Source organism: Diorhabda carinulata, chromosome 5 (assembly GCF_026250575.1).
Source record: "Diorhabda carinulata isolate Delta chromosome 5, icDioCari1.1, whole genome shotgun sequence".
Classification (NCBI taxonomy): domain Eukaryota; kingdom Metazoa; phylum Arthropoda; class Insecta; order Coleoptera; family Chrysomelidae; genus Diorhabda; species Diorhabda carinulata.
The window spans coordinates 5556769-5569818 of record NC_079464.1 but is presented as its reverse complement, the minus strand read 5'-3'; the positions used below and the strand labels follow the sequence as shown (position 1 = coordinate 5569818).

Sequence of the window (13050 nt, the reverse complement as noted above, 5' to 3'; positions counted from 1 at the left end):
TAATTGCAGGAAATCGTTAGAACATCACTCATTGGAGATTGAACTCGATTGAACTGGTTAGCGCACAAACAGAGGAAGAACTTTCAAGGGAAAGACCAAATGGTAAATTTTCTTTCTCAGAACTTAATCAAAGTGATGGATAATGCAAGTTATAATTCGGAATTTTAAGAAAACTCTCAGATAACCAAATGGTTGAAAAAAGATTCGCAGAATTGCCTAATCGAACAATATTCAGTTTTATTTCAATTCTCTTAGAGAAAATATGAAAATAAAGAGAAATTACAAAAATATATAATTGCAGGAAATCGTTAGAACATCACTCATTGGAGACAGAACTCGATTGAACTGGTTAGCGCACAAACAGAGGAAGAACTTTCAAGGGAAAGACCAAATGGTAAATTTTCTTTCTCAGAACTTAATCAAAGTGATGGATAATGCAAGTTATAATTCGGAATTTTTAACAAACTCTCAGATAACCAAGTGGTTGAAAAAAGATTCGCAGAATTGCCTAATCGAACAATATTCAGTTTTATTTCAATTCTCTTAGAGAAAATATGAAAATAAAGAGAAATTACAAAAATATATAATTGCAGGAAATCGTTAGAACATCACTCATTGGAGATTGAACTCGATTGAACTGGTTAGCGCACAAACAGAGGAAGAACTTTCAAGGGAAAGACCAAATGGTAAATTTTCTTTCTCAGAACTTAATCAAAGTGATGGATAATGCAAGTTATAATTCGGAATTTTAAGAAAACTCTCAGATAACCAAATGGTTGAAAAAAGATTCGCAGAATTGCCTAATCGAACAATATTCAGTTTTATTTCAATTCTCTTAGAGAAAATATGAAAATAAAGAGAAATTACAAAAATATATAATTGCAGGAAATCGTTAGAACATCACTCATTGGAGACAGAACTCGATTGAACTGGTTAGCGCACAAACAGAGGAAGAACTTTCAAGGGAAAGACCAAATGGTAAATTTTCTTTCTCAGAACTTAATCAAAGTGATGGATAATGCAAGTTATAATTCGGAATTTTTAACAAACTCTCAGATAACCAAGTGGTTGAAAAAAGATTCGCAGAATTGCCTAATCGAACAATATTCAGTTTTATTTCAATTCTCTTAGAGAAAATAAAAAATAAAGAGAAATTACAAGAATATATATTTGCAGGAAATCGTTAGAACATCACTCATTGGAGACAGAACTCGATTGAACTGGTTAGCGCACAAACAGAGGAAGAACTTTCAAGGGAAAGACCAAATGGTAAATTTTCTTTCTCAGAACTTGATCAAAGTGATGGATAATGCAAGTTATAATTCGGAATTTTGAAAAAACTCTCAGATAACCAGGTGGTTGAAAACAGATTCGCAGAATTGCCTAATCGAACAATATTCAGTTTTATTTCAATTCTGTAAGAGAAAATATGAAAATAAAGAGAAATTACAGAAAAATTAAATTTAAGAAAATCGTTCATTGGAGACTGAACCCGATTGAACTGGTTTGCGCACAGAGGAAGAGATTTGAAGATAAAATGGTTCTTTCAAAATTATTGATGTTGAACAGTTGTTTTAAGAGAATGCAAATAATGTGGAGCCTGATAACGGGGAAAGGCAGATTCCAATTTAGAAGAAGCTCTTCTCATACTGGTGCATTTTCATATCAAAGGCATTAATTATGCACGTAACGTTGTTTAAGAGTCAAAGTTTGAACCCACATGCCTATATAACGAGAGGGACACAACGTTCTTGAGATATTTTGTGAAAAAACGAAACATTTTTCAAAAAATATGCACTTCTTCACCTTATTTTATTTAAAAGTAATAGGCAGGTTAATAAGATAAAAATATAACAGTGCATTCATTATTTCATACGAAAATACTCGATGTATAACTTGAAAAAATGTTTCAACTTCTCTACTGAAAAAGTGATACGCCTATGTATTGCAAATGCACTATTATTTTAATACTCTTCCATTAATGAATACATTTTAAAAAGAATTTTGCGAATGTTTCTCAAACGTCTCTATATATTATCCATATAGAAATAAATATATTTCGAAACATTTTGAAAGTTTCTTGTAAAACACGTCGTATATCCTCATAAAATTATTCATGCACTAAACGTAAAGCTAGTAACTCGAATGGAATTCTAAACTAGGGCCGCGTTCGCATTCCCTGTCGGACATTATTCTACCATTACAAAAAGCATTAATAAAATGACATACCCCTCCGACGAGGTAAAAAAACTACGCAGTTCCAATCTGAAATCCTTTTTTAATTCACCCACTTCGACAAATGGCGAAACTAATCACTACAATGAGGTGAACACGACAAGGTTCGCAATCAGTTCTAATGCTTTGCTAAGAGGTAACAACCTTCAAAGAGTACACGAATTAGTATTCATCACAGCAAGATGTATATGGTGAACTCTTCCACATATATTTCTCAAAACTAGAATGAAATTGATGATTGTTTTGAATTTATAGAGAGTGTCTCATGAATAATTTTGATTTCTTTGGTTATTAAATGGTCATATAACAAAAAAGCCTCATTATTCGAATTCAGAAATCTCTTTAAGACCTTGGTGAAACTATTCTTTAGGCTTACACTAAAAAAATTTCCCGCATTTTCAACACCTCCTTTGGATTATAATTTTTACTACCCAAAAAATTTCTAATGAATCTGAATAAATAGTAATCTGACTGGGCCAAGTCCGGACTAAATACTGGATGTAGTAGGAATTCAATACCATCAATTTCTTCGATTCTGTTTCACGTAACTTCGACAGTATATGGCTTAGCATTGTCTTATTGATGTCCATCATTGATAGTTCGACCATCTAGAATGGTCTTTCAAGATTTTCCGATAGAATCGATCTCTCTTTGTGATGGCTTCTGGCAGGGCCGGATTACGATTTATAAGGCCCGGGGCTAAAATAATGACGGGGCCCCCTTAAGGAATTTGAAAACCCGGAAAAATTCACAAAATAATATCAATACATTAGATTTGTGGTATCAACACATCAAATACAGAATGATTTCCAAATGATGGGGCCCTCTTGGACTTGGGCCCCTGGGCTATAGCCCCCCCAAGCCCCTAGCTTAATCCGGCCCTGGCTTCTGGTATTTATCCTTTGTCTAGCCACTGATTTTCCATGTTCGGATTGTTTAGATAAATCTATTTTCCGTAGCACAGATGGCGCTGCTATTATCAAATCCATATGACGTTTATGAAGTATCAACTTTTAGAAGACTATGTGTAGAATTTCGTAACAATTCGATTAGTCTGAAAAAAGTGAAGTTACTTTTGTTATTTTCAAAACAATGGATTCAAAACAATTTTTTTTGTTAGTTTATCACATCGATGATTTTATTAATTTATCAAAATTATTAGTTGTTTTGAACGTTGTATCATTAGTAAATTCTTTGTATGATGTATTATTGTAGATTAGTTCTTTGAATACATCTAAATATTATTGTTTCTTTAAAAACTATTGTGACATTACCTTTGTCAGATGTAATGACTATTACATTTGGATTTTCTTCAAAAAATTTTTTTTCATTGGATATAATAGATCTCTAAATATAGAAGATTGTTTGGGTTTATCAATATGGTTCGTTAAATTTTTGTTTTGGCTACAACGACATTTCTTTCTTGTTCATTTTGTGTACAAGACATAATTATTTAACAAAGTTTTATTCGAAATATCTTTAGTGATTGTAGGTTCAATACTAGATTAAGGCCAATATTTTTCAAATTTTTAAAAACAAAGCCTATAAAAAATTTGTTGTCATTCATAAACTAACCAATCAGTATTCAAAATCATTCACAACAACCTAAACTTGTCTAACCTATAAAAATTCAACGTCATTCATAAGCCAACCAATGAAAATAATGATTCTATAGCAAACAGAATCAATATTTCAAACAATTAAATCTATGAAGCGTCAATTTGAATATTGAATTTTGGAATCCATGTTTTTACAAGAAACTATACAGTTTAAAAGTATGCGAAAGCTCGAAAAAACTACTACACTTTTGTGTTTACTTCGCCACATTCCCACTACGGAAATGCTCTTCACCTATTTGGCAAGAAATATTATTATTAATATATTTTATAAGGAAAATTATTATGAAATTTCTCTATTTTGATGAAATTCTCGCTAGTAGACAAAATATTGTATGCAATTCGTATTTAAAGGCCTTTTTTCGACTCATGTGAATGTCGAAAATATTTACATTCGTCGAAAAAGTACCACTTTATACAGTTGTTACATAAATAACTATTATATCGAAACTTATTTGTATTCGTCACTGAGAAAATTCTTAGAAAATCGATTTTCTACGTTTATATGCAGATTAGGTATCTCATACTCTCCAAAGTCTCACTCTGTATCAGTGCCAAAGGTTTACCGTACTTTGACCGCCCTTTCGTTGCAAATTGAACTAATGATCTCATAAAGCGTGCTACGCTCTCCGACTGAGCTATTGTGAACTTGATTTGCAGCTTCCGTTCATTTTAATAACGTCTACAACTCATGTCTTGAGGGGACACTGCCATTGACAAGGTGAGATATAATGCTCGGACCATTATCGTTTTCAAGAGGAAAAGATTACCGTTGCCTCTTGCGAAAAATTACTTTATTTGATGGCGAAAGAATTGGATATATTGGAAGAAAAGATGGTGTTTGACAACATTATATATTTTCTTGATTTGTTCGACAATACAAGAAGAAAAATACAAAAAAATTCTACCAACATCACAATAACAATATCCAACAATAATTTTCGAAATTTTTATATCGATTTCTTATTTATACGAGAAGTATACAGGGTTACTTCTATGGAAATTCGAGAATTCGGTGAATTTGCGCGGCGTCTTTCACGGCTTTACAAAAGGCGGAAGCGCCTTTGATGGCTCCTTTTAGAACTTTTTACTATAGCGGACGGTTTATTTATAGTATTTCTTCTAAATAATTTGCAAGAAAGTCTATTTAATTGCTTTGTTTCTTTATGTTCTAAATCTAGAGGATTCTTTTGAAATGGGTATATAAGTACATAATGTAAGTAATATTTATAAGTAAATTATTATGAATTAAGTATATTATATAGTGTGTATATAAATTAATAACGTAAGAGTCAGTGCTTATTAATTCACATCATGAATAGAAAGGGTGTAGATAAATACGTTGCAATATTTAGGTCCCGATATCAAACTCCAAATTCTTTGACGTTTATTTCAAAAACCAAAAAGAGACTGAAGAATAAATAGCAGTAGCAGAAACCCAAAGAACAAAAGAATTTCATTAGGCAATACACGAACTGAAACTAGGGAACGCACGAGGAATTGACCAAATAAGAAAAGCTAACACATGATAAAAGCGGCAGAAATGAAAATAACAGAGATACCACAAATCATTTTGTATCAAATATATGATACCAAAGATCCGGAATATTGGAAAATATACAAGAAAGGAGACACGATAAACTATAACAATTATAGAGGAATCACATTACTGAGTTCTTTCAGAAACATATACACAATAATAATAGAAGCAAGACTAGAGAAGATCTAGAAAAAAGCCATAAAAGATTCAAAATTAGTGGAGAATAACGAAAAGCTATAGCAGATGACAAATCTTTGAAAAGCCGTTATTATTTATCAAATTATAAGTAAATCAGTGTAAAATAGGACACTGGAAACTGGGAGATATTAAAATATCAGAGATACTATGAGCAGAAAATGAATATGAAAATAAAAGAGCTCAAGACTAAGACGATTATAAAAAAATCCGAAAATGAAGAAACATGGGACTAAATTAGAAGAAGCAAAAATAGGGCAGGTGAAGAGCTGTAAATACCTTAGCATGACCCTACCCCAAGATGAAGATTGGGACAAGAGATAAACGAGAAAACTGGAGGATTAGTCAAAGCTATTAAGCCACAGTATCTAGCCAAATAGAAAATACCTAAAAAAGTAGCCACGGCTATATTTGACATATAAAACGAAGAAACAAAAAATCAAAATATGAAGTACAAGAAGAAGTTTTCTAAATGGTTAAGCCATGTCGCGAGGATGAGGAAAGTTGAATACGAAAGATAAATGTAGCACGAACTTTCGCAAAAAGAGGAAAGAATCGAACAGAAGAAATTAAGGTGACAGAAGAAAATAGAGAAATAAGATGGCAGTAAATAAAATGAAAAATACAGGGTAAAAGGGAGCTATGTGAGACTCAACTTCAACAAACTTTACACCTGAAAAGGCATAAGTGAAGTATGAATGTGCACCAGTTTATCAGAAAAGTTCTTGTGATTTAATGTTATACTGCAATAGACAAAAGCACTGATTGGAGTTTGGACAAAAGGATTCCTTACAATAGGAAGCATTCATTAGAATAAAAAGAGTGGTATCTGATATTCAAGAGGGAGCCTAGGATGACTTTTTGTGTCTTGGTTTGAACTTATCACTGTACATTGGATTATCTTATTTCAACTCCCGATACACCTCGCCTGGAATATTTCAGCTATTTACTACGCTCTAATCGATAATGTTGAACAAGATTGATTGTACCGTAAGGAGACATCTAAATTTACTGTATCATAACGATTTTGTTTGTCTAATTTAGCACTATCACTTCCAGCACTTTGTAATAATCGATTAAACATGATGATGATTACGATTATTGCATCCTGTAGAGTGCAATAATGTGTAGGATAAGCTTACATAATTCGTCCTGTCGATTATCCCGTTAAAGTAACAGGTAGTAAAACAGATTTTCCTACCCCAACGTTGATAATCATAACATTGTTAACACTATAATGCTGGTTCTCTAAAATATTTGAACTATAATCGTGAATTGCTAGAATTATTAGAGAAATGAGAGTAGATAACGATTATAGAATTATAAAAAGCTTGTAGATTTTGTTTTACATATGGAATTCTATCTTTTTCCAAATGGTGTTCTCTGCCTCGTTTGGGTTAATGTTGTTTTTATCTTTTAATCTGATGAGATGACTTTCATCTACGCAGGATAGCCGGAAAAACCCTACTGGACAGGAAAAGAAGTTAGAACATCAGAAGATTGTGCAAAATAGATGACGTCAACGAATGGGTTCTATCGACCCAGAAAAAGGTGGAGCGACAACCTTGAAGCAGGATAGGAGGCAAGGATGTCGAAGATAAAACAGGCAGCTACGCCTAATACACGAAAGAAGATATGGAATTCAGCTCATTAACTCGTTCCTTCATAATCATTCGAAAATAAATTTCGATTTGAAAAGATGTCCTAACGTATTGACAAGGACTGTTTACTTTCCATAGTTTCCGGAACAAAACAGAATTGGATAAGAAACTTTCTAAGAGACGATTGATCTTGATTTGGAACATCAAGATTTGGAAAAAGGTTAAAAAATAGATGAAAATTCTATTCTTTGCATTACTCCATATATCATTATAGTTATAATGGAGTATATTATAAAGAATTTATAAACTCCAATAAAGAACAACAGAAAAAAGAAGTGACTTTAGTTGAGAAGTAGTAATGTTCCTCAGCATTAATGATCGAAAATCTAGCTATTTTGAGGTAAAAAATCAAGAGCGCTAATTCACAATCAAATAGAATATATCTAAGTTATTCAATCTACTTTTTAAATTCGAGTAAACCCAACTTACCATCCATTTTTTGTTTTTGTTTTTGCATTCTCTACTATTTTAAGCCCCTAATTCAACTGTTAGTATACTAATATCTACACAGAAGTTCCCTAGCTTCACAATAAGATACTAGAAAATCACACTTCAAAGTAGTTACTCTGTAGCAACCATTGTTGTTCTATATCTACTATCAAGTGGAGAAATGGAAAAAAATAACTAGTACTAGGAAGGAGATCAAAGATTAAATCGCGGAATCTATCTCTATCATGTAACTTAGGAAAACACGGCTTGAAGCTACCGAAAAAAGCTCCAAGTCTAGCAGAATATAAGACTGAGGCAAGTGGTGGACGCCATTTTGTAGATCAATATCCAGTAGCTCTATAGTGAGTAGGACAAGAAGAAGAATCAAGAGATTATGAAAAACAACGCCAGGAAAAGATTGGAAGAACTTGAACCTTTCAATGAACTGTTTGGTTGTTTAATTTTGTGAGTTTACAGAAAAATCGAATGTTTGTTGGATCGTAGCACCTTTGGAGAACTGATGAAAGAGTAACAGTGTAGACACAAAGAAGAATTCGGCCATTAGGCTTGTTACGTTCTTCTTCGAACATTTTCAATATTCCTTTGTTCACCTATTCGGATCTATTTATTCTAACATTCGAGAAATAAAACCTCGGAATGTATTCAAAATCGTCCTCTAACTACCTACACTCCAGTGTTCATATTAAGTTATTCACATATCCTTTTTAGCTTTGCTTCTTTATCACAGTGTTCACAAAAAGTACTGCTTCTGATCTAGCATAAGAAAAACTGAATTTATATTTTTTTAGAATATAACTTAACAAGAATATGTTTCATTCTATTCGTTCTGTTGCATAAATAAATAGAAAATATCAATTTACCTGAAAACTTTTATACAAAATTTTCTTCAAACAAAAGGAAATTAATGAAGATAACTGGAGCTTTTTGCGAGCACTATAATAAAAAAGCAAAGTTAAGAAGACATTTGAAAAACTTACCAGCGAATATAAATGACAAAATCACCACAAATTTACTGAAATTTACTTTGATTTAAACACTGGAGTGTAGGTAGGTAGAGGACGATTTTATTGAATTTTTCGATTGGAGTCGGATGCCGATAACAAATTAATTACTTCACAAACTCGAATAAATAAATCAGAACTGACTTCTGTGTCACAATAACAAAGGAATATTCAAAATTGTCGAAGAAAAACGTGATAAGTCGAATGGCATGTTACAATTTATATTAGACAGAGTACTGCTACATTCTTTTTATTAGAATATCCAGCTTCACGTCGTTTGTAACTGTAATAAATCGATTGCAAAAAACACACATTCAACGAGAATATCTGAAAAAATATGAACTGAAAAAAAAATGGATACAGTACATCATAGTACAAAGTAAAATGTGATTTCAATATACAAGTGGATCATAAGATCGGTTCTGGCAGAAAAAGTTTAGGGCTATACAAAGCTACCAATTCACGTATATAGTTCTTATATTTTTCCTTCTAATGTGTAGCCTTAATAACAAAATACCATTCCATTCATGATTCAAATTTTTTTTCACAAAATATGAGCAGAGAGAGAATTTTATGAAAGTCTTCATTTCCAAAAATTCGTATAGGGAACAACCATGTGTTTTTACAACGTCCCTTTTCCTTTATTAAGAACTATTGAACGTCTTATTTCTGAGAACGCCGTTTCTCATAAGTTTCTCTAGAAATACACGGCGGAGACGTGTGTGTGTATATATAAGGCACAAAGGATTTTTTCTCCATTTCACATAAATATGTAAGTAGGTAACAAGATATAACTATTTGTTTTTATCTTTTACGTAGTTTTGAGAAAAAATCGCCAGAATTGTTGCCGAAATTACGAATTTTTATTTAGATAAATATACAGAATGTTTGGTAGGTCAAAGAAGTTATTTCGGAAATTTTCATTACGTCAAACATAATCAAAATTTTGTGAATTATATGAAACAAGTATAATAAATTCCATCGTATGAATTATTCTTAAAAATCTCACCTGTTTGGCTGAAGAAATGCGACTCCTGGTTGATTGGTTTGGCTTCTCCTTGTATACTGAACTCGGTTAGACGTCTCAGAGATGCAGCGTGTAAAGATTGACCTCTTGGAGGAACTTCTGGTGGAGCTGGTTCGGGAGGAGATTCTTCATCCATATCTGAAAGAAAATTTATATGAATGCGTGTAATGAAAAATTGAATAGTTATTGGAATTTATTGCATCATCAGTGGATACGTGGGGTTATAAAATCTGTTATTTATTACGTGTCTTTAGATTCAAATTGATTTGCTTCTAAATGATCAATAAATATTTCATCTCAAAAAAAATATTTGTCTTCTTTTAAATAAGCTTCTTTCTCGTTGTCAGTCGGCCTAGTGTACTGATGGATTGTCGATCCTTTGTTTTTGAGGGCGTCTCAAGCTTCTCCATCGTGATGGTGATTCTATTCATACCATCCAGTCTCTAACGTTCTCGTTATTCTTAAATTTTCACAAATCTTCATTCATGTTAATTGGAGTTCACTATATCACAATGGTGATATAGTGAATCTAGTTTGGCAAGATTTGGATTTTATGAGTGTTAAATATCAGAATACGAGTTTTTCCATTAATAGTTTGCTCTAAAATATACTTTCAATTCTTTCTTTGGTAGCAAACGGCTTTTCTTAGTTTATTTTAGTGATATTTGGTCTTCTGATTCTAAGTTCATCAAAAAAGAATCTATCAATCTATAACATGTTCAAAAACTCAAGTTTTTCCTTAAAAAATGTGTTTTTTTCTTCAAATACATGATTTTTAGATTCTAATTTGATAAAAAAATTGATCTTGTGAATCTAGTTTAGCGAGATTTGGGTTTTCTGAGTGTAATTTATCAGAATATGAGTTTTCTCATCCATCATTTGATCAAAAATATACTTTCAATTCTTTATTTCGTAGCAAACGGTTTTTCTTAGTTAATTTTTGTACTATTCTGCTTTTCCGATTTTAAGTTCATCAAAAAAAGATCTATCAATCCATAATATGTTCAAAAATTTAAGTTTTTCCTCAAAAAAGTGTTTTTTCCAATAATTTGGTGGAAGCATGATTGTTAGTTCCTAATTTGTTCAAAAATTATTCTTGTAAATATAATTTGGCAAAATCCTGATTTTTTGAGTGTAATCTGTCAGAATACGAGTTTTACCATCCATTAGTTGCTCAAAAATATACTTTCAATTCTTTATTTCGTAGCAAACGGTTTTTCTTAGTTAATTTTTGTACTATTCTGCTTTTCCGATTTTAAGTTCATCAAAAAAAGATCTATCAATCCATAATATGTTCAAAAATTTAAGTTTTTCCTCAAAAAAGTGTTTTTTCCAATAATTTGGTGGAAGCATGATTGTTAGTTCCTAATTTGTTCAAAAATTATTCTTGTAAATATAATTTGGCAAAATCCTGATTTTTTGAGTGTAATCTGTCAGAATACGAGTTTTACCATCCATTAGTTGCTCAAAAATATACTTTCAATTCTTTATTTCGTAGCAAACTGTTTTTCTGTGTTAATTTTTGGGATATTTTGCTTTTCCAATTTTAAGTTCATCAAAAAAAGATTTATCAATCCATAATATGTTCAAAAACTTAAGTTTTTCCTCAAAAAAGTGTTTTTTCCAATAATTTGGTGGAAGCATGATTGTTAGTTCCTAATTTGTTCAAAAATTATTCTTGTAAATATAATTTGGCAAAATCCTGATTTTTTGAGTGTAATCTGTCAGAATACGAGTTTTACCATCCATTAGTTGCTCAAAAATATACTTTCAATTCTTTATTTCGTAGCAAACTGTTTTTCTGTGTTAATTTCTTGGGATATTTTGCTTTTCCGATTTTAAGTTCATCAAAAAAAGATCTATCAATCCATAATATGTTCAAAAATTTAAGTTTTTCCTCAAAAAAGTGTTTTTTCCAATAATTTGGTGGAAGCATGATTGTTAGTTCCTAATTTGTTCAAAAATTATTCTTGTAAATATAATTTGGCAAAATCCTGGTTTTTTGAGTGTAATCTGTCAGAATACGAGTTTTACCATCCATTAGTTGCTCAAAACTATACTTTCAATTCTTTATTTCGTAGCAAACTGTTTTTCTTAGTTAATTTTTGTAATATTCTGCTTTTCCGATTTTAAATTCATCAAAAAAGGATCTATCAATCCATAATATGTTCAAAGACTCAAGTTTTACCCCAAAAACGTGTTTTTTCCTTTAACTACATGATTCTTAGATTCTACTTTGGTCAAAAATTGATTTTGTTAATCTAGTTTGGCGAGATTTGGGTTATTTGAGTGTAATCTATCAGAATATGAGCTTCCTCACCGATAATTTGCCCAAAAATATGCTTATTTTGTATTCAATTCGGTCAAAAATTATTTTTGTTAACATTTTTATTGTCTGAATGTAATCTATCAAACTTGTTACTATTCATATCTCCACCAAAAGTATTAGAATTATTATCAAAGGAGATTTGTCTTTTTGCTATTAGTGTCGTTGAACTAAAGATTAATTTGGTCGACTGTAGGTGGGAAACACGTTCATACAATTTGATCTTATTTCTACTAATGTCAGTATTCGTTTCCAATATTGAGAATGAAATTATGTAAAAACCTTTCCATTTTATTCTAATCCGTTGAAATTTTAAACAGACAAACGAATCACGACATTGATTCAATTCCAAGTTGGGCGAATTCTTTTTAATTCTATTTCGTCACGTCAAATACAAAAGAGAAATTAAAAAGAGTAATGAGAAAACTCTGTCATTTTCAGTTGAATTCCCTATTGCATGCGGGTGGATACCTCGAGATAACGACGTAATCTCGTTAGTAGATGCGAGATACTTGTACTACTGCCGCCACCTATCTAGATCTAAGTTAATTAGAAGTCGACATTCATTACCATACTTTAAATGTTATTGGTTAATCCCATTACGGTAATCATTTACCATCTATTCTAGTTTATTTCTTAAATGACTGTGAATCTTTGATTGTTCCAAAGATGTTAATAACTAACTTTGTACAGTTTTCCATAAACTCTGATTACTCTAATTTCGCAGAAAGGTGACATACATACACAATAATACAAGTATAACCAATTAATCTGTGCTTCTGGGATGAAGGCAATATCTTTGATTAACTCTATAAATAGAAGAGAATTTGGACAATAAAAAGATAATCATAACATACCAGGATGGTTCCAGAAGTACCAGGTCTGACCTAGAGATGGCGTTAGCTGATTGAAACAACCACTCTATTAAAAAGTACACAATCTATACAGACGCGCAAAATGGGTGCCGTTATTGCATTGGCCAAAATTGATAAATTAAAG

The 13050-nt window shown here is 31.4% G+C and overlaps 1 protein-coding gene across 2 annotated transcripts in view; it reads right to left on the bottom strand.

Moving 5' to 3' along the window:
- Positions 1–13050, bottom strand: part of LOC130893827 (teneurin-a) — a 572912-nt gene that overhangs the window by 464424 nt on the left and 95438 nt on the right. For both annotated transcript variants that reach the window (XM_057800233.1, XM_057800234.1), the window contains exon 5: positions 9708–9863. In XM_057800233.1, coding sequence (XP_057656216.1) covers positions 9708–9863 — 156 coding nt within the window. The remainder of the gene's footprint in view (positions 1–9707; positions 9864–13050) is intronic.